The sequence below is a fragment of the Danio aesculapii genome, chromosome 7, assembly GCF_903798145.1.
Source record: "Danio aesculapii chromosome 7, fDanAes4.1, whole genome shotgun sequence".
Taxonomy (NCBI): Eukaryota; Metazoa; Chordata; class Actinopteri; order Cypriniformes; family Danionidae; genus Danio; species Danio aesculapii.
The window spans coordinates 13175200-13198197 of record NC_079441.1 but is presented as its reverse complement, the minus strand read 5'-3'; the positions used below and the strand labels follow the sequence as shown (position 1 = coordinate 13198197).

Here is a 22998-nt window from a genome sequence, read left to right as displayed (position 1 = left end):
TTAGTTATGATTAGTTAATTAGTTAAGACTCTGACTAATGTTTTGTGTCTAGATTAGTTCTTTGGAAAGTCGGCATATGATAAAATGGATAATATATTAATCTAGTCTATGTGGTTGTTTTTGCCAAGATGTCTCTTTTTTTCCCTGATGCACCTCTCTCTCTCTGTCTCTCTTTTTTTTTTTACAATCTGCGATGTGTCAGGCTTTAATCTGCTAGAAAAACATGCCTGGGTGTGCATTATCCCTTACTTAAAAGAGTCGTTTACTGTTTATTTGCTGTCTAGAGATCTTAAAAAACCAGCTTGACCAGCCTAAGCAGGCTGGGAGCCCAGCCAAAACCAACTACGTCCAGCTTAAACCAGGCTGGTCAAGAAAATGGAAATGGCTGGAAACTAGCCTGGAAATGGCCAAAACCCCTCTAAAACCCGGCTGGTTGACCAGCTAAAATCAGCTAACCAGTTTAAGCTGGTTTAAGATGTTTTTTTTTTTTCACCAGGAGGGCTAAGAATACTAAAATACTGTAGTAATTTATAGTAAATAGTGTTTTAAACCATAGTATAATGAAGTGTATTATGATGCATATGTTATAGTATTTTTAACTCTTTGTTAATGAATGGCAGAGCATATGTAATATTAACTATAGTGAGCTGATAAACTGCAATAAACAGTGTAGTATACTTTAGTTTTTACTACAGCATATTGAATTGTAGTGTAATATATATAGTTGTAGAAAACAGTACAGTTTTAGGTCAGCTGTTCATATTACTATAGTCATTGTATTACCACAGCAATAAAAGGATTATCATGACAGATTATTTCAAGTACTTTACTATAATATAGTTTAAAAAAACACTATAGTATTTATTATGAATTACTATTGTATTTAAATGTGGTTAGCAACAGCACTGACCATTATATAACACAGAGAGTACACAGTAGTGTGAAAGTCATTTTCATCTATGGGTTATAAAGCCACGCTCTCTAGAGCTGCTCACCTGAAGGCCATAGTAAACCACACAATGGCAATGAACAAACCATGGAGTCTGACATCAGGGGCAGCCAGTGACAACATGTTCTTCATCACCTTGAGCAAAACAATGGAAACAATCACTTCGTCATCAAAACAAGCATCTTAAAGAGATAGTTCACCTAAAAATGAAAATTTCTCCATCATTTCCTCACACTCAAGTGGTTCTAAATAATAAGTTATTTCTTCTGTTGAACACAAAACAAGATATTCTGAAGAATGTTAGGGGAAAAGTAGACATTAATAAAATGGAATAAAAATGACAATAAAAAAATCAGTATCTTCCTTAGTGTTCAAGAAAAAAAAGGAAATCAAACAGGTTTGGCACAAGTAGAAGATGAATAAATGATGACAAAATGTTCTTTTTTTGGGGGTGAATTGTCACTTTAAGATTCAATATACAGATGCAAAGTTCCAAAGTTAATGCATTTTTACATTTTATGACAAAAGTTCTTTTTTAAAGGTCCCGTAAAGTGCTTTGAGATGTTTCTTTTAAATGAAGTGCTTTATGTTGATATTTGACAATTTCAATTGAAACATGAACACATGGTGGGGCATAAAGTAGCTCCACCCCCTTTAAAAAGAGCCAATAGCATTTTGTTTTGATCACAACTCTGCCAGTGAGCATCAAATAAAAAGCAAATGAGAAGCGTCTTGAAGTTGTGGGGCATGTCAGACACTTGAAAGCATTTGATCCCAGCAGGCACACAGCATCATAAGATGCTAATATTAAGTTAAATTTAGGTTGTGATGTCAGGTGACCAAAATTCAATGTCTAGCCAATGTCTAAGAACAGCGTTATTTTGACGTCCAATAACATGACGTTGATGTTTGCTTGATTTTAAGTTGTGTTGAAAAGTGGCCAAAATTCAAAGTTGAGCCAACATCTTAAACCAACGTCATATTGAGGTCAAATACTGACATTTATTCATCAGGTATGGCAACCAAAATCCAACGTCTGATTGATGTCATAGTGGTAACGTTCACAAAACATTAAGCTATAACATCGTTAGGCATTGATATTTGGTTGATTTTAGATTGGACGTTGGACACTGACATCGGCCTGACGTTGGGTTCAGATGTCAACCCTGTTTGGGATACAACGTCATGTTGAGGTCCTGTGGCTGCTGGGATTGGTCAGAAGATTTGATGAGAAACTGAAGTATGAGGTGATGTCAAAAAAATCATTGATCTATATTAGGCAGAAGTGACAAACTGCAAACTTTGTAAGTCTATATCTTCTAAATACTAAATTGTGTCACTGTTTTGGAGCACACTTACTTATAGATACTTCAGACTAACATACTGATATTAACATCTAAAAACTTTCTTTTAAATTCACAGGGCCTTTATGGCCTTTTATAAAGAAAACATTATTCAGGACATTCTGACTTATTAAATTAAAAGGTTTCAATAGTCATGTCAAAGCAGTTAGTAAATCACCATATTATCATCTCAAAAACATTGCAAGAATTAGATGCTTTGTTTCCAGTGAAGACTTAGAGAAACTTGTTCATGCTTTTATCAGCAGCAGGATGGATTACTGTAACGGCCTCCTCACTGGCCTTCCCAAAAAGACATTCAGACAATTACAGCTCATCCAGAACGCTGCGGCCAGGATTCTGACCAGAACCAGAAAATCAGAGCACATTACACCTGCTCCCAGGTCTTTACACTGGCTCCCAGTTACATTCAGAATAGATTTTAAAGTATTATTACTGGTCTATAAACCACTAAATGGCCTAGGACCTCAATAGATTACAGATATGCTCACTGAATACAAACCTAACAAATCCGTCAGATCTTTAGGCTCATATAAACAAAAAATTCCAAGAGTTCAGTTAAAGCAGGGTGAATCGGCCTTCAGCTACAGTACTACGCCCCTCGCTGCTGGAATCAGCTTCCTTCCAGAAATTATCAGATGTGCTTCAACATTAGGCACATTCAAATCAAGACTGAAAACACATCCGTTTAGCTGTGCCTTTACTGAATGAGCACTGTGCTACATCCCACAGATCGCACTATTGTGTCTTGCTTTTCTTTTTCATTCTTTTATAACCTGTTTTAAAACATTTTAATCTGTTTTCATCTGTTTTTAATCATTTTTATTATTTGTTTTCATGTTCTTAAGCACTTTGAATTGCCACTGTGTATGAAATGTGCTAATTAAATAAACTTGCCTTGCCTATAATGCCCCTTTTTGCAAATGTAAATTAAGTGTTTGGTGTCTCTGAGACACAACATGAGTGCCACTGACTTGATAATATTGTTGTACAGGGAAAACTCTTCTGGTTAGTCTCAAAATCGCTGGGATTAGCATTTTGGTTAAATTTTAGGACATTTAAAAAGACTTGATGTGTTTTGACCACTCTAATATGGCTGTCTACACACTATACTCCACACATTTCTGTCCAATCAGCTTCCAAAAATTGATTTCTGCATGATAGGAGCCCTTTAACTCTTAGCTATTTAGCTCTTTAGTAACAATGGTTCCAGAAAAAAGGAGATCATGGTGGCAAATCTTAATTGTTCTTTCAGATAATGAACTGAATACAGGATTTAGTGTTGATTTATGTCAGCATACCTGCTTAACCAGGGTCATCTGTCTGACCATGAATCTCTGGAAGGCTGTGCCAGTGTCACTCTGAATCTCAATGAACTCGTCATCCTGTGTTTGAGGTGTTTTAATCTGAGAGACCTGAAAGAGACACATTTGTTTCAGGCCACATTAAAAGGATTAGAAATTGATCAATTCAGTGATTTTTATTAAGACTTTTCTAAATAGATCATGACAGGGATCTAAGCTGCATTTCCAGGGTCAGTTGTACTTCTTTGGAACTCTATTTAGTTGTCTGATAGATTAAAATGGTAACTTTACTTGAAAGACTCTTTCTGGCTCTCCTTTGGCTCTCCAGTTGGTGTCGTGGACCCGCCTCAGAATCATCCAGGCCTCATCATGTCTTGCAGTCTGAAATTCACAGAGTACATGTAATAATTTTTGTTTTCTTCCTGACAGTCAAGATATCATTCTATGTTCTGAAAAGCTAAATGTACTGAAATTAATATACATCAGCCTGTGTGTTATTATTTTATTGAGAGCTTAATTATTGATTATTGACATTGTTTTTTAATAAAATAGATTCATAATATATACAATAAACAAAAAAGTATATATATACATAAATATATATATATATATATATATATATATATATATATATATATATATATATATATATATATATATATATATATATACATACATATATACTTATACAATCATTACATACAATTTTTTAAATACATATATATTTAATGTCTAAATATAAATAAACATTTTATCAAATATATGCATGCATGTGTGTATTTATATATACAAAATACATACACATATATTATGTCAAAACTTGTATTTTTGATGCTTTTAATCGTGATTAATCTTTGCCCAGCAAAGTACACCCAAATGTATATGTACACCCAACTAGTACACCCAAATTCATATGTTAGGGAAATATATTAAATAAAAATGTAAAAAAAGAGGACAATTTAAGAAAAACATTAAATATATCAAATTTAGTAATAGTGTGCTTGAATTTAAATATATTATTTTTTTATTTCTAAAGATGTTCAGTGACTATATTATTCTAATTAATATATCTGTTCAATGAATCAATTTTGTTTAAATGCATCAAAATATATTACCTATATTCACTGAGAAATTGATAACATAGGGTGTACTCATTTATACTGAGCACTGCAAATATGTGTCTGTCCGAGAGAAGAGAGAGAGAAAAATCGAGTGTGCCTTACTAGTAAACCATCAAAGAACTATTTTACCTCCAGAAGGAAACGGGGACTCTCTGGCATGAACACCAGCCCAGCGAGAGCAGCCACAGAGGGAAGGAAACAAACCAGAACAAACACCCTCCAACTGTGGAACTGGAACTCGGTGCCCATACTGAACCCCCAGCCTAAACAAAAGACAAACCAAATACTCAGAAATCTCATGAAACACAGCTTCAGCTTATTTCAGTTAGTTGTCCAGGCAACAATTCAAACTTTCATTTAAAAATTTTCATATAATATGTGCATTTCCTTTTATCTCTGTAGCAAAAAACAGCATTATTATTATTTTTTATCTGGGTGGAACCAAAATGTACAATGTATTTGGTGTTGCTAGTGCACATTGTTAGTATTTAAGTGAACAATTAATCCACACAAGTTAATCCACTGAAAAAAAAAATTCTGAGTGCCACCCGGTGTGGTCTTCTGCTGCTGTAGCCCATCTGCCTCAAGGTTCAACGTCGTATTTGAGTTACTGTTGCTTTTTTATCAGCTCAAACCAGTCTGGCCATTCTCCTCTGACCTCAGGCATCAACAAGGCATTTGCGCCCACAGAACTGCCACTCACTGGATATTTTATCTTTTTCACATCATTCTCTGTAAACCTTAGAGATGATTGTGCGTGAAAATCCCAGTAGATCAGCAGTTTATGAAATACTCAGACCAGCCCGTTTGGCACCAACAACCATGCCACATTCAAAGTCACTTAAATCACCTTTCCATTAACCTTTGACTACCATATGTCATTTTCTACTTTGGATGACAGTGGCTACTGGTTTTTCATTATTCTTCACAAAATGGGTAAATAAATAAATAATATAATTTATAATAATAAATAATAATAAATAATATATATATATATATATATATATATATATATATATATATATATATATATATATATATATATATATATATATATATATATATATATATATATATATATATATATATATATATATATATATATATATATATATATATATATATATATATATATATATATATACAGTTGAAGTCAGAATTATTAGCCATCCTGGATTATTAGCCCCTCTGTATATTTTTTCCCCAATTTGTTTAATGGAAATAAGATTTTTTTTCAACACATTTTTGAACAGTAGCTCACCCAAAATCTACTTAATCTCTGCTTGTTATAAACCTGTTTGAGTTTCTTTTGCCTGTTGAACACAAAAGAAGATATTTTGAAAAATGTTGGAAACCATTAACCTTTGACTACCATATGTCATTTTCTACTTTGGATGACAGTGGCTACTGGTTTTTCATTATTCTTCACAAAATGGGTAAATAAATAAATAATATAATATATAATAATAAATAATATATATATATACAGTTGAAGTCAGAATTATTAGCCATCCTGGATTATTAGCCCCTCTGTATATTTTTCCCCAGTTTGTTTAATGGAAATAAGATTTTTTTTTCAACATATTTCTAAACATAATAGTTTTAATAACTCATTTCTAATAACTGATTTATTTTATCTTTGCCATGATGACAGTACAAAATTTTTTACTAGATATTTTTTAAGATACTGGGATTCAGCTTAAAGTGACCTGACTAGGTAAATTATGCAAGTTAGGGTAATTAAGCAAGTCATTGTATAACAGTAGTTTGTTTTGTAGACCCTCAAAAAAAATATTGCTTAAGGCGGCTAATAATGTTGACTTTAAATGGTTTCTAAAAAATTTAAAACTGCTTTTATTCTAGTCGAAATAAAGCAAATAACATTTCTGCAGAAGAAACAAATATTATAGGAAATACTGTGAAAGATTCCTTGCTCTGTTAAACATTTGGGAAATATTTGAAAAAAAAAACAAAAAAAAACAAAGAAGACCTTATAATTCTGATTTCAACTTCAACTATATATATATATATATATATATAATTATTTATTCAGAAACACTTTAAGTTTTGAATGTAAATTACCGTAATGTGGGATGATTCCCCATGCAGTGAAGGAAGCGTACAGTCCTCCTAGCATCCAGAACAAGCACAGCCAGCTGAGGTGTTCGCCTCTCTTGTCCATCTGTAGAAACTCTGCGTAATACGTGTACACGACTGGGATTGACCCGCCAATGCTGCAGGACACATTACAAATTTTTTTATTAAGGGGATAGTTTGCCCAAACCTAAGAATTCTGTCATAATTTACTCATGAGTTTCTTTCTTCCGTTAAAAACACAAAGCAGGAATGTTGAAAAAAGCAGCCATTGACTTCCATAATATGTTTTGTACATACAGTACGATAGATGCCAATTGATTTCCAACATTCTTCAAAATATCTTGTTTTGTGTTCAACAGATTAAAAAAACCCTATAAAAATGTAGAACGGCTTGAGTGTAATGTGTGTAATCAGTGTAAATGGTGAGGAAATGTACGTTTTAAGTGAACTATTCCTTTAAGACGTAATCTACAACACTCCTGGTAAACAAGTAAATAAAGGTTGGTGGCAACAAACTTGATTTACTTTGTTACATTAACTTTTTGAAAAAGACCTACTTTTAAGAGCAGATTTAGGCTGGGACAGGGTAACTCAAGTATACCTATAAATCAAATGAAATTATTTTTTTACTTGGTTATGCTAGGTCAAATTTTCTCCTCTCATTGATATATTTTAAAGCACTACTATAAGAAATGCAAATGATTCCAGGAATGAACAATGAGTGATTCTATCTACAAAGACTCAATCAAACAATTGGAAAAGGAGTGTAAAATGGCTCGTGAATTAGTTCGCACACTAGTTTCTCTCTTTTCGATTTATGAACACTGACAGCATTGGATTAAGTGGACATGAACCTGCAGTCAGTCTTTTGTGAATGTGCTGTATCCACCAACCCAGTCTCACGGCAGTTCGTTATATAGTCACAAAATTTTATCTACTCATTTGTGACACAGTGTTTTACGCAGATCTATGATCCAAGATACATGATTATTCCAAGTCTTCTGAGGCAGAATGAATTATTTCGGAGAGACTGATGAAAAAATTAATCAAAAGTAAAGATAAAAACTACATTCTTGGCACAAAATTATATTATACTGGAGTAATTAAATTCCATCACATGAATTTAGGAATAAATTACTTTAAAATAACAAATGTATTAAATTAAAATGTAAAAAATATTAAGCTCTTTTTCATTATTATCATTGCAATGATATTGCACTGCATTATTGTTTAACAAAATCATACTCCATCCGATCAACAAACAAATAAATAAATGCCTTTTGGAAGACTTACCCGATCCCTGAACAGAGTCTGAAGAAAATGAAGAAGCCGTAGCCTTGTGCAAAACAAGACAGGAAGGAGAAGATGCAGTTGATGGCCAGAGCATAGAGTAAACACTGTTTTCTGCCCAGTTTATCAGCCAGACCGCCCCAAACAACAGCACCGATCATCATCCCCACGTACACTATCAAACCTGAACACATGAAGCCAGACTGTCAGATACTGAGCAACAATGACACAAGAAATCTGAACAACATTAGCTGTAAAACTTTTCCAGTGATGGGTTGCTGCTGGAAGGGCATCCGCTGCGTAAAACCTATGCTGGATAAGTTGGTGGTTCATTCCGCTGTGGCGACCCCTGCTAAATAAAGGGACTAAGCCAAAAAGAAAATGAATAATGAATGAATTAGCTGTAAAACTTTAACCCTAGAGCGGCTCAGGAAAAAAAAAATCACAGTTAGGTTCCTTGGGGTCCTCCTGACTCCAAACATTTACAGATCAATTATATCATATGGATATTTACTGACAAAAAAAACATAAAAAAACATGCCGGTTATTTAAAGGAGTGATGATTAGTTTTTACTCCAGTGATTGATTTTGCTTCTCATTTTTGTAGGATCATCAGAAGTGCTGCTGCCCTTTTTCACTTTCCCTTTTCCACAACATCAGTACCCTTATCATTTGGCCTTCATCATTTCCTGTCTTGTTGCAGTATATACCTGTTTTTTTTTATTTTTATAAGTTTTAAGGCAATAATTGTGGACTGGTTTTAATTATTAATTGTTCATTAGTGTTTTGTTGGTCTATTGTATTTAATTATTGCTACTCTTTTCGCATGGTTTACACAATAAACTTTTATTGTGCAGTTAAACTTTCAGTTTCTTCCTTGAACACTTAAAATAACACTTGTACAATTTTTTTTACATATTTTACTCATTATAAAGTAGCACTAATAAATAAATTAAAATAACATTTGATAAAATATAAAATATTACACTGTAATATTGAAAGTAACTTGGTAAAAATGTACAGTAACATACTGTTTTTCAGTTTTTCATTATGTGTACCACTATTATAATTAGTGTTACAGTAAAAACAAAGTAGAATGTATGATATTTTACAGTAAACTTAACACTATTGTATTTAGTATTACAGTAATTTTACCGTTTTATGAAATACAGCAACTACTGGATAATAGTTGCCAGTAAGTTACTGCAAATTTAACAAGATTTTTTTTACAGTGTAGGGAAATATGTAGTTTGAAATGTCAGTTTGACCCCAAGGAACTTAAACAGTGATTTTGTTTTACACATTTTTAAAACAACCATATAAAGTCAATTTTTTTTCTGTGTTTAAGATTTTTTAGGAAACGTTGAGATTTTTTAGGAAACGTTGGAGAGTGCCCCTAAGCTGAAGAGAACATCCATGGAGAACATCCATCGGGGTCACCCTGACCCTGTGGGCCGATTAAGGGTTTTAAACAACATTATATTCCTTTACACAACAGAGGCTCTGAAACTTTTTTAATCAGTCAATTGTGATTTTTTTTTATGACATTTCCCTTTCTTCCTTAGAATCATGTTGGACATTGTGCATTTTAAAAATCAATTTTTATTTGTCCAGTAAAACTGAGTCGTAGAATCTTACTCTAATACGTATTCAGTCAATGAGAAGTGGATAACAGAAATAACAACAGAATATATATGAGAGAGGTGGTGCTTTGTTTTTGTATTTATTTATGTATCGATCATAAAATGAATAAATATTAGGAACATATTTAAAGCGATAGCTCACCCAAAATCTACTCAATCTCTTCTTGTTATAAACCTGTTTGAGTTTCTTTGGCCTGTTGAACACAAAAGAAGATATTTTGAAAAATGTTGGAAACCTTTAGCCTTTGACTACCATATGTCATTTTCTACTTTGGATGTCAGTGGCTACTGGTTTTTCATTATTCTTCACAAAATGGGTAAATAAATAAATAAATGTTTTGCATTTAACACTGGAAAAACCATGGAGGCAGCACGGTTGCTCAGTGGTTAGCACTGTTGCCTCACAGAAAGAAGGTCACTGGTTTGAGTCCCGGCTGGGCCAGTTGTCATTTTTGTGTGGAGTTTGCATGTTTTCCCTGTGTTGGCATGGGTTTCCTGCGGGTGGTCCGGTTTCCCCCACAGTCCAAACGCATGCACTATAGGTGAATTGGATAAACTAAATTAGCCGTAGTGTGTGAATGAGTGTATGGGTGCTTCCCAGTACTGGGTTGTGGCTTGAAGGGCATCCGCTGCGTAAAACATATGCTGGAATAGTTGGCAGTTTATTCCGCTGTGGTGACCCCTAATAAATGTATGAATGAATGAAAATCAGGGCAGCATGGTGGTTAGCACCAAACATACAGGTGGTTGTACCAAAACAAATCAATTGGGTTAACTTAATCGTTTTTTTTTCCAAATTTAAGTGGAGTGAACATAAAACAATTAAGATGTCCCCCAAAAACCTTCAGAATTGTGTTGTTTCAGCTCAGTTTAAATAAGTAGTTTGAACAAGCAAAAAGGCAAAAGTCATTTTTTGAGTGTGGTTGCCTGACACCAAGAAGGTCGCTGGTTCGAGTCCCGGTAGACCAGGAGGCTAACTAAATTGGCTAAATTACTAAATTATTCAAAAAGGTAATGATTCGCACTCATTAAGTAATTGCTTCGTACGGTTTTTATTTTTACATTCTTTGGGTGACTTAAAAAACACAAACGTTTCAGCACAATCACTTCCTCAGTGTGACACTGTGTGACACTGAATCACACTGAGGAAGGCATTGTGCCGAAACGTTTGTGTTTTTTTAATCACCCGAAGAATTTAAAAAGAAAAAAGAAAAACAGTACGAAGCAATTACTTAACGAGTGCGAATCATTACCTTTTTGAATAATAGCATTGATAAGATTGACGCACCAAAGAAGTTTTTTCAAAAACCGCAAGCGCGCAGGGCAAAGTTTAGCAAATCTACACACGTAAATTACTAAATTACCCATAGTCTGTAAATGGGGTAGTGTGTGGGTGTTTCCCAGCACTGAGAGTTGTACTATCAATGCTGACATGTGGCTGGAAGAGCATCCGCTGTGTAAAACATAAGCCAGAGTTACATATGCCACTGATAAAGCAGGGAATAAGCCAAAGGAGAGTGAGTGAATGAGTGAGTGAGTGAGTGAGTGAGTGAGTGAGTGAGTGAGTGAGTGAGTGAGTGAGTGAGTGAGTGAGTGAGTGAGTGAGTGACTGACTGACTGACTGACTGAGAAAAAATCAGAAAGCATAAAGGTTTGGTACAACATGGGGTGAAGTAAACTCTGCTTTATTTACAAAAAAGTTTTTTTTTTTGGAGAAGTATTCCTTTAAATTGATTTTAAGTTCAAATAGGTTTTCTTGAAGAACTGCTACTTTAAAGGTAAAGAAGTGATTAAAGGGTTAGTTCACCCAAAAATGCAAATAATGTTATTAACCCTGACGTTGTTCCAATTCCCTGAGACCTTCGTTTATCCTCAAAACTTTGAAATTTTAGATCTCTGATCCTCTCCGATCCTCCATATACAGCAACGGTCCCAACATGTTAAAAATGCAGAAATGAAACCAAATACTTCAGTCGTTCAACTGTAAAACGAAGCTCAAGGAACACTTTCATGCACAAAAAAGCAAACAAAAACAAATGAAAAACTTTGTTCACCAATATCTTTTCTTTTGCGAAAGGTCTGCGTGTGCATTTATTACCTGCAATACAATGTATTTCCATGAGAGTCAGAAGGACAACATCTGCGGTAGCAGAAGACACCTCATCAAACCATTTAGTTTAAAAGACATCTAATAGGCGCCTGAACATAGACTTCTTGCCTAAAACAAAAATATACTTAATAAAATTAAATTCAATCATAGTCTGCTTACATTTTAAGGAACTTTATTACACCGCAACATTCATTCATTCATTTTCTTTTCGGCCCTTTATTAATCCAGGGTCGCCACAGCAGAATGAACCGCCAACTTATCCAACACGTTTTACGCAGCGGATGCCCTTCCAGCTACAACCCATCTCTGGGAAACACACATACAAGTTAATTCACACTCATACACTACGGACAATTTAGACTACTCAATTCACCTGGGCAGCATGTCTTTGGACTTTAAGGGCACCCGGAGGAAACCCACGCGAACGCAGGGAGAACATGCAGACTCCACACAGAAATGTCAACTGACCCAGTCGAGGCTCGAACCAGCGACCTTCTTGCTGTGAGGCGACAGCACTACCTACTGCACCACTGCGTCGCCTACAGCCCAATATACATAGGTTATTGTCTGGTAACCATTCATTCATTTATTTTCCTTTGGCTTAGTCCCTTTATTCATCAGGGGTCGGCACAACGAAATGAACACCCAACTTATCCAGCATCTTATCCAGCATATGTTTTACACAGCGGTGCCCTTCCAGCTACAACCCAGTACTGGGAAACACCCATACGCTTTGTCTGGTAAACATTAAAGCACAATAATTATTTTTATCTTATACATACTTATATTTACTTCAGACTTTTAAACTTTCAATATACTTTTTATGTACTTCTCAAAAATATACTAGCATGTAAAATGAAAAATAGACCAATCAACCAGATTAGACAGACTTTGCATGTGTAATCATTGATTCCTCTCTATTAGATGACTAGTCTATTTTTGGATTATTGTTAGACATCTATTAGATTTTCACAGCCCAAACTTTAGCAGTTTAGAAACCAATAGATGTATTTTAAAACAAAAAATCTTGCTTTTTTGGCAAACAAAGTGTTCGTGGAGCTTTGTATGATTGCAGTTGAACCGCTAAAGTCACATTAAATGTTTTGACAATGTTATTGGCTACTTTTCTGTACATATAGCAGGCCCGTAGCCAGCCTGGTGAGAGAGGTGGTTCTTTTTTTTTCAAAAAGTGGACCTTTTTGCAGTTATATGCCTCAGTTTCTATTTGACTATGAGATTTAAATACTGTATTTTAGTGACATTTTAAACAGTACTTTTTTTGCTGGATTAACTAGTCAGATGTCATCATAACCCCACTTTTGATGTACTAAAAATATTTTATAAAAATTTGCAATAAAGAAACATTAAAACTAATTTAATACAACATATCATTAGGAAAAAATAGGAATCTGTTAAAGTATAGGAATCTGTTAAACAAAACAAAAACTGGCCAGCACATTCAACTGTCCTCAGTGACAATTTGGCCATTTCAATAAAAAAATAATAATAATACGGTAATAATTAATTCTGCAGAATTTTCTAGCCTCTTTGGTTAAAAAAAAGTAAATTTAAAAATTCCTGGATCTCAACAACAGCCTAAATATATACAAATTTATAAACTTCTGGTGCCTCACACCTTTTTATTGCTCATTTTTATTTCAGAAATAAGGTCCATGATTTAGAATAAAGTAACCTGTAAAATGTTTTCTCAGTTTAAAAACAATACAGTAGTGAAAGAAGACTTCTCTTACATCAGATTATAGTCCCACTGAAGCAACTGCGGACAAATGATTCCGTTTGGTCTTAAAGCCTTTTTCTATGGATTATTTTCATTACTTATGATGGCAGCAGTCAAAATAGGACAAATGAGCTCATGTATGGGACAAATTCTGGTCCTTTGTCAGTGAGGGGTGGGTCTTCCAACCCCCCCTGACTAAAGGCCTGAAAAGTTAGAACATGTTTTATGCTTATAGTAAACATGTTTTTAATAGAATTGTGGCTGTAAAAGTGCACCTACAGGTGTTTCAGGCGCAGGGCAGACTTTCTCCAGGTCATAATTTATTTTATTTATATTAATTTATGAATGATTATACCTGTCCAGTTTCATCTGGAATGCATCCCAGATCCACTTCTGAAGTGGTTTGAGCTATCGGAAATTTGATCAGAATAAAACGAATGAAGTGACCAAACAGCCTCATAAACACAGAATATATATTGAATATAAATATATTATAATAATTATATAATAAATATATTATGTAATATTAAATTACATAAAATAATTAAAATGAAAAAATGCTGGACCTTTTGGCCGTGGGGGGTGGTTAGTAGCAAGTAACATGCTATTACGTTATGTGACCGCTAGATGACGATCTTGGATAATAAGAAGCTTACCACCACTAGGAGTTTGTCAGAGTCATTGGTCAGAGGAGCAGTGTGTCCTAGCCGGGCTCACTTTCTGTTCTAATGTCCCGCGTCTGTCTTTAATTATATTCATCTGTCTCCATATTCTACTGCATCCCAGAATATTAAACAGCACCAAAAACGTAAAAATATATATTCAATATATTTAATGTTTTTGTCCAATGAGGTGTGCTCTCTTTAGCGCTCACCATGACAACGAGACTTGCAGCAGTGACGTCGCATTGTAAACATTTGCATCTATATTCCTTTAAAGCTTGTCGGTTCTCTCTAAGTGTTGTCAGTTCGCTCGGTGTTGCTGTTTGTACTTGACCAAGGTGAGTTCAATACCTGACGGTACGAGTGGAGCCACGCCAATCTCACGAAGTCCGCTTCGTGAAGCTTCACTCGGGCCCGTCTGTGCTGTAGTTCCTTGCGGTTTGCGTACATAAACGCAATATCGCGAAGAATATTACGTGTTTGTTGCTCGAAATGTGCCGCCGAGCAACATTCCAGTGAACACTGGCACGGACTGGCGCCCGGTTAGCTCGTGCACTCCCTGGGGCGAGGCGGCTTGTGAACCCTAGGCAGGGAGCAATACAAGCCCTGAGGACCCTCAGGGAAACACGGGAGGCCGGTAGTGGGACCCCGCTGCGAGGGTTATGGTGGGTGGGAGCAGCGAGGCCCACTCATCGTCTATTTTAAACTATAGTTTCAAACTTTAGTTTACTATAGTTTAAAATAGAAACCATGGTAACTGTAATGTTTTAACTGTATGTCTGGCTGTTGTAATGGTTTGCTTTGTTTTTCAGCAGAGTTGTTGAGCAAAGAAGGACTACTGAAGACAACCGCGGGTTATATTCATGAGTGCGCGCATTATAATGTTTCCGTGCTGTTTTCTGAAAGTTTATCTTGTTTAGATAGGTTTGCAGGTCAAACAAAATAAACTATACTCTTTCTAGACACCTGTCTCGTGTTTTATTTGTCCTCTACACAGCAATACACTGTCATATAAGTCTGTTGAATGCATTTGTATGCAATATGGTTTGACAATAAAGTAGTCTAACAAATAAATAGTTGTTATAATTGTACCTTCATTAGTCAACATTTCGTGTAGGTAATAAAAAGCTAATCAAAGATGTCCTGAGACATAATGGTAATGTTATGGTTGTTACATAACTGTATTGTTATTCGGTATGTTTAAAACCAGCAGAATATATATATATATATATATATATATATATATATATATATATATATATATATATATATATATATATATATATATATATATATATATATATATGTCTTAGCTGGTCAGGCTGGAAAATAACCAGCTAAATCCAGGTAAAACCAGCTTGACCAGCCTGGTTTAAGCTGAACATAGTTGGTTTTGGCTGGGCTCCCAGCCTGGCTAGGTGGTCAAGCTGGTTTTAGCTGGTCATTTTCCAGCCTGATCAGCTAAGACCAGGCTGGAAATGGCCAAAACCCCTCTAAAACCAGGCTGGTCAAGGCTGGCCTAGGCTGGTTTAAGCTGTTTTTTTCAGTAGGGTATACATATATATATATATATATATATATATATATATATATATATATATATATATATATATATATATATATATGTATGTATATTTGTCATGAACTTACTGTTATTCAAAAATTTGCTTAATAAAAAATGTCCTAAGACAAGAATGGGTATCGTTTTGGTTTTATGTCAAACTACTGTAGGTTTTAGGTTGACTACAGCAGGTATAGACTACCTATATCATAATATTGGTAGTCAGAGTTATTTAATGACCCAAATCAATTAAAATGTCTCTTACTCAAGTACTTTTAGCATGGAAAAGTCAAATTTAATTTATGAAAGTCAATATTAATTTATGAATGATTATACCTGTCCAATTTCATCTAGAAAGCATCCCAGATCACCTTCTGAAGTGGTTTGATCGATCGGATTTATATCCGATTAGAATAAAACAAATGAAGTGACCAAACAGCCTTAAAAACACAGACGTGACGGGATTATACAGGACGTCCCGGCTAATGCGGCCAGTTAGCCTAGAACCTCATGGATAGGGGCATATTTTCATCTGTTAGTAAGTAAGTAACTTTTGCCTTACCCTGTTTGGCAGTCTTTTTGAACATATGTTCAATATTTTGCGATAATGACGCCGCTGCCTGCCTTTTCCTGCCCCTCTTTTCGACCCACAGAGTTACTTAGTATGGATGTCGCATCAAAGATTCAAACGTTACCACTCAGTGGGTTATGTCACGTGACTCGCGTCACATTGTGGCTTTGAGGCTCCATGGGATTCGAATTACTGGCCATAGTTATTTAAAATTACACTTTATTACAATATATATTAAATATAAATATATTACAATTAAACAGTTAAAAGGAAAAATTCTGGACCTTTTGGCCGTGGGGAGTGGTTTGTTCGAACCACCCGAACCCCCCCTGGCTACGGGAATGTATAGGGACTGTTAGAGGATGAGAGAGCTCCAGGATTTCATCTAAAATATCTTAATTTGTGTTTTGAAGATGACCAAAAATCTCAAGGAATTGGAATGACATGAGGGGGAGTTATTAATAACATAATTTTTATTTTTTATGTGAACCCTTTAGTTTGTATAAGATGATATTTAACAAATGCCTCAGAATATCACACCATGTCTTGTCTGTCTTACAGTGCACACATCCTCACACACTCAGACTCAAACAGCTAATTGCAGAATGGGATTATCAGGCACGTGTCAGGGATTGTAAACCTACTCGTGGATTACACACCATACTCAACAGCAGGCAACTTTCATCCCTGACTCAAACTTTTCCTGCTTCTCTCTTACTACAGCACGCGATCTAGGAAACATTCCCATTTGACCTGAGCTGCCATTTTATCACCAACAGGCTTGGGACATACTTACATAATTAATAAAGGGTAATTTCAATTCGAGGGGATTTAAAAAAATGTATATTTACCTCTTTTTATATTAATTAACTGTACCTTTGATGTCTTTATTATTGTGTCTTTTGATAGTTTAGTAATAGTGCAATCAATCAGTCAAACAAACACTCAACAATTGATACATTGACCATAGTTTAAGGGTATTTTTACTCAAACTTATGCTCCAAAAACATGGTTATTACAGTTTTACTAAAATAAATCCAACTCCATTTTTTAACAAGGTTAAACAATAAGATCAACAGAAGCATTCTGGATCCAAATACAAAACATGCTGGAGCATAACATCAGTCTAATTATTAGTCAAATTACTTTCATTAATTAGACTAGTTACGTATTAGTTACCATCAAACTGAGACATAAATTGGCCTTCTTAATATATATCACCATCAGCACTTTTATCGTTTTCGTTTCATGACGAGAGAAAATTAGCACATGCACATTTACTCAAAATTCAGCGCTGACGGCTCTGATTGGCTACTGCGTCCATAAACTCAACATAAATGCGTCTGATTGGTTACAGTATTCGGCGCTGCACAGTTCAGCGTGAAAATAAGGTGAATATTGCAACCGGCCGGAATCAGATGTTAATATGATGAATATGGATACTTTTCTTAATGTTAATGATTAGTTTTAATCACGACAGTCTTAATAGATAGTGTATGGACATTTTGTGCTTTATCTGGAATTTGAAGGGCCGTTTTTGGTTAATTTTGATTGCACAAAGCTCATGTTCTGTTCCTGCCTCGGGGTGTAAATGTGGTCTGAAAAATAGTCACATTATTGATTACTAAACTTTGATTAATAAATAAATATCTTCTGTCATTAAAAATGTTTAGAGGTAGATTCATGTTTTTTTAATTGTTGTAAAAGAAGTTACATGAGGTAAACAAGTCATGCACTTCTTACTTTAAATGTAATTTTCCATAATTATGCATGTATCATATGTGATTTATGGCTAGATGTTGATTTGTATATAAAATTCACTGGGACATCTTGAAAGACCAAAGTGTTGGGTCTTTATTTTCTCCTACTTTGAGTCAGTCTATGATGACCTTAGACAATCAGATACCAACATTTTTTTAAAAATATCGTCTTTTGTGTTCAACAGAGGAAGGAAAATCATACAGCTTTGGAACAAGTGGAGGGTGAGTAAACGATGACAGTATTTGCTTTTATTTTTCAAAACCACAATCCAAGTAATATTCACTTTTTTCTTTGTAGTTATAAAAAAAATGTTGAACATTTTCCCCTTGTTTATATATTGTTATGAAGTAAAATGAAGTTATGATTAAGTAAAAAAATAACAGAAAGTGTACTGCTCTGTATTTTTATGAAAAATATTTTATGAACACTTATCAATCTTAGTTTGTCAGATCATGAAGGTATTTCTACGGTGGCCTAGAGAGCTTAATGCGCTGCAATTTAAGAAAGCACTTCATCACAAAAAACACCAGCAAATTAAGAAAAGATACTGTATATGTATTGTACAGCATATGTGTTGCAAATTCTCACAACACAAATGAATAAAGAAAACGCGCTGTATTTTCTCACAATGCAAACAGATGAGGAATACGCTCTGCATTTTCTGCAACCCAGGCTCATAGCGGATATGAACCCAGGGGACAGGGGGACCTGGGGACAGCGAAATACGTAACCTTAGGTACGTTTGCTCGCAGGTTTTGTTTTTACAAATCCACCAGAAGCCACTGTGTTTGCTTTTTGATGATCACAAATTTCTCTTGCACGTCCTCTTCTTGCTTAAATCCACCAAAGGGCACCATACACACTTCAGCCGACAAGGCCAGCTTGCTGTCGACTGACCCACCCATCCTCTTCCCTAAACCCAAATTATAGTGTTTTCAAAAACGATCTAGAAAAACAAAAACGGCCGCGTGATTTCAGCACGTTTTCAGCCTGTTATTTATTTATTTATTTATTTATTTTTTGCTTTCGTTTAACCTGGTTTCTGAAACCAGTCATCCCTGGACTCGAACCCTATTGTTGGGGTCAACTCCACTCTGTGTCCCAAGTCAGATTATAGCTACATAATTCACACTCTCCAGAAATGTAGACAGGGGTACGTTTCCACTATGAGCCTGTGTTGATTTTCTCACAACACATGCAAATAGCATGGAACTCAATGAAAATGGGGACTCAAAACCGTGACGGACCAGGCTGGGATTTGCTTATTGTGCCATGACTATCGCTTAGTGAAGTCGTAGGTGATTTCCACAATTTCATTTTTGTTCTGTGCTGTTTGCATGTGTAGTAAGAAAATACTGAGCGTATTCATAAGGTGTTTGCGTTGTGAGAAAATGCAGCACGTTTTCTTTATTTGTTTGCCTTAACCTTTGCTCAGTGAAGTTGTACAGGTAGATGATCTTCGAAAGGTGAGTATTTAGTTTATTTTACCATCCTGATTTCACGATTGCCTTGTCTTTTGTATATTATTAGCCTCAATAACCATGGCTGCGTCTGAAATTGCATACTTACATACTATATAGTACGCTAAAAACAGTATGCGAGCAGAGTAGTATGTCCGAATTCACAGAATTCGAAAAACATTATGCGAGAAGTTCCCGGATGTTCCCGGACCTACTAATTCCAGTGAGATTCTGAAGTGTGTCTCCGATGCACGCTACGCTATCCCATGATTCCCCGTAAGAGAATTCATAAATGGGAGTGAAGCGACGTAACTCACGCGGGTAGGTCATGCAATCATAACAAAATGGGGGATGTAGTACGTTCGAGTTCCATTCATACTACTCACAATTAAACTGTAGAGAACATACTTTTCTAACGGCCGAGTAGTACATTTAAATTTAAATTTACATACTGAGTAGTAGGTTGTTTCGGTCACAGCTCGTAACCTAAATAGCCTTGTCCATCAAGTTTTTGCGTCCCCCTGAAACATTTCCTTTGTGTTCCATGCTATTTGCATATGTTGTGCGGAAATACAGAGCATATTCCTAATGTGTTTGTGTTGTGGGAAAATGCAGCGCGTTTTCTTTATTCGTTTGCTCTGTGATAATTTGATGGTCACTCTGAAAAAAATGGTGGTCAGTGCTGCCAGATACACTTGAATGTTTCCAGGCCAAACTGTCCAAAACCTTCCCTGCATCCGAAATCGCATACTTCCATACAATATAGTACACTAAAAACTTTCTGCGAGCAGAGTAGTATGTCAGAATTCATAGAATTCGAAAAACAGTATGCGAGAAGTTCGCGAATGACCTACTACTTCCGGTGGGATTCAGAAGGTGCCATCCAGTGCACGCTATGTTGTCCCATGATTCCCTGCAAGAGAATTCATAAATGGGAGTGAAGCGACACAACTCATGCGGGTAGGTCACGTGATCATCACAAAATGGCGGATGCGGTATGATCGTGTTTCATTTACACTGTTAACATTTATTCAGTATAGAACGTACTTTTCTAACGGCCGAGTAGTACATTTAAATTCAAATGCACATACTGAGTAGTAGGCGGTATCGGATGTGGCACATAACCTAAATAGCCATGTCCGTCAAGTTTTTGGGTCCCCCTGAAACATTTCCTTTGTGTTCCATGCTATTTGCATGTGTTGTGAGGAAATATAGAGCATATTCATTCCTAATGTGTTTGTGTTGTGAGAAAATGTAGCACATTTTTTTTGTTTGTTTGCTTTGTGATAATTTGGTGGTCACTCTGAGAAAATTTGTGGTCAGTGTTGCCAGATTCACTTGAATGTTTCCAGGCCAAACTGTCTAAAACCCTCCAAAATGCACAAAAAATGCCTAAAAACTAAAAATTATTGCACACACTTGGTTGTTGTTAAATATTTAACATAAAATGCACGTAAAAAGCATCCAAACTGACCCGGATGCTGTTAAACTGATGAAGTGCTTTCTTAAATTGCAGCACGTTAAGATCTCTCGGCCACCGTATGTTTCTCATCCATGCTCCTTTACTTACCCAGCATGCCCTTGTCTGCATTGGACAGGCACATGTCTTTCTCAGCACTAGGCAGGGCGAAACTCACTACGAAGCACTCTACACCGTCAGCCATCAGGGCCAAACCCAGCACCGTGAAGAGGGTCCACTGGAAGCGTCCGTGACCGCAGTCCTCCATGATGCTTTCATACTGATCTGGCAACGTTTCCTCTTCCACCTCTGCTGCCATCCTGGCCTTCATCCGGGCCTCCCTTCGGGCTGCTCTCCGCGCCTCCTTGATCTCATCTGGATGTGGGACACCCTGGTACTCCCCCTCGTACATCTGATCGTCCTCATCATGGCCTTCGGTGGCATCACTAGCAGCATCATCATCCTCCTGGCGTGGATAGTCTGTTTGATAGGGATAAGTGTATTCTCCTCCTTCTCCATATGTTGGATATGCTTCTCCCTGCTGGTTTATATTGTTTTGGTAAGGGTCATCCATTTTGGCTTGAAACGCGTTATTCTTATTTTGTAGACCAAAAAAATGCTAAATGAGCATAATCCTCAGATAACCCAAGAGCTTTTGGTGACAGATCCAAATCCAAGATGGTCTATTGATAATAAATGCACCTCAGTTAAATTAAGGCCTCAGTGTTTTTTGATGATAATGAACTACTTCCCTTTGGTTGGTTCTGCACAAGGCCACATTGCACCTGAAAGAAAAAGAAAACGAATTAGAAAACCTTAACCAGTGGTGTACAGTAACAAATTACAAATACTCAAAATACTGTAATTGAGTAGATTTGTTCAGGAATTGTAATTTACTAAGTAGTTTTAAAAATGTGTACTTTTACTTCTGAGCAGGACTTGTCATTACATTGTGGCTAGTAGTTTTCCAACATTACTAGCCACTCGTCATTTTCACTAGCCACAATTTTTTTGTTGGGAAAATATATTTTATACACATAAATATGACTTTGACATGCTAAAATGACTTGATTTAGATTTTGCGTCATCTCCACATGCCTCATTCATTTCACTTTATGTGTGTCGTGTATGAGCTTGCTCAATAATCATGAGCAAATGGGTCATGGTTTCATAGTATTACAGTTAGTTTTTATTTCACATAATTTTCAGAGCTCAAAATGAAGGATTTACCAAATTTATCTCTGACTACACCAAACATAAACAATTAATTATTTCTTAGCCACAAATTTTAAATGTGTCAAAACAAGCAAAATATAGCTGTATACTATACTTTTTAACTAAACATATGCACAGTAATCTGTCCTGGCTAAAGGTCCCAGATCACCAGTTAACTACACATAAATGGGCAGTTCATCTCCCATTAAAGCAATGTCATTGTAAAAAATGATAATTAAACCAAATTAACGCAAAATAAAGCAGGTAAAAAACATACCATGTGATAATGTAAGGATGATCACACACACACACACGGGTTAACATTAGACCCATAAATAATCTGTTCAAAGAATAGTTAAAGCAACTAGTGCTGCTCACAATAAGTCAATCGTGGAAATCTTGGAAGCAGCAAGACTGTGGGTGCATGTTCATCACGTTTTGTCTAGTCTATTTGATTAGTCTAACCGATCGCATCAGTTGTGTTTCTAGACACAGTTGCTTCACGAACCAGCCTGATCTCAGGAGAAAACGTAAGTATTTTACGTTTTGTCAGTTTAGTGGCTAATTCGCACGAATTTGTACGAGTTCAGTTGTACTAAATTGTACGATTTTAAAAAGGAGGCGTGGCACCTAACCCCACCCCTAAACTCAACGGTCATTGGGGGATGAGCAAATTGTACTAAATTGTATGAATTA

The 22998-nt window shown here is 35.6% G+C and overlaps 1 protein-coding gene across 1 annotated transcript in view; it reads right to left on the bottom strand.

The window, feature by feature from the left end:
- Positions 1–21661, bottom strand: part of sv2ba (synaptic vesicle glycoprotein 2Ba) — a 31075-nt gene extending 9414 nt beyond the window's left edge. Inside the window, exons 1-7 of the mRNA XM_056462712.1 lie at positions 21199–21661; positions 8126–8306; positions 6818–6969; positions 4865–4998; positions 3906–3995; positions 3612–3725; positions 996–1084 (exon numbers count right to left, since the gene is read on the bottom strand). Of these exons, the coding sequence (XP_056318687.1) occupies positions 996–1084; positions 3612–3725; positions 3906–3995; positions 4865–4998; positions 6818–6969; positions 8126–8306; positions 21199–21661 (1223 nt within the window). The remainder of the gene's footprint in view (positions 1–995; positions 1085–3611; positions 3726–3905; positions 3996–4864; positions 4999–6817; positions 6970–8125; positions 8307–21198) is intronic.
- Between the last annotated feature and the right edge of the window lie 1337 nt (positions 21662–22998).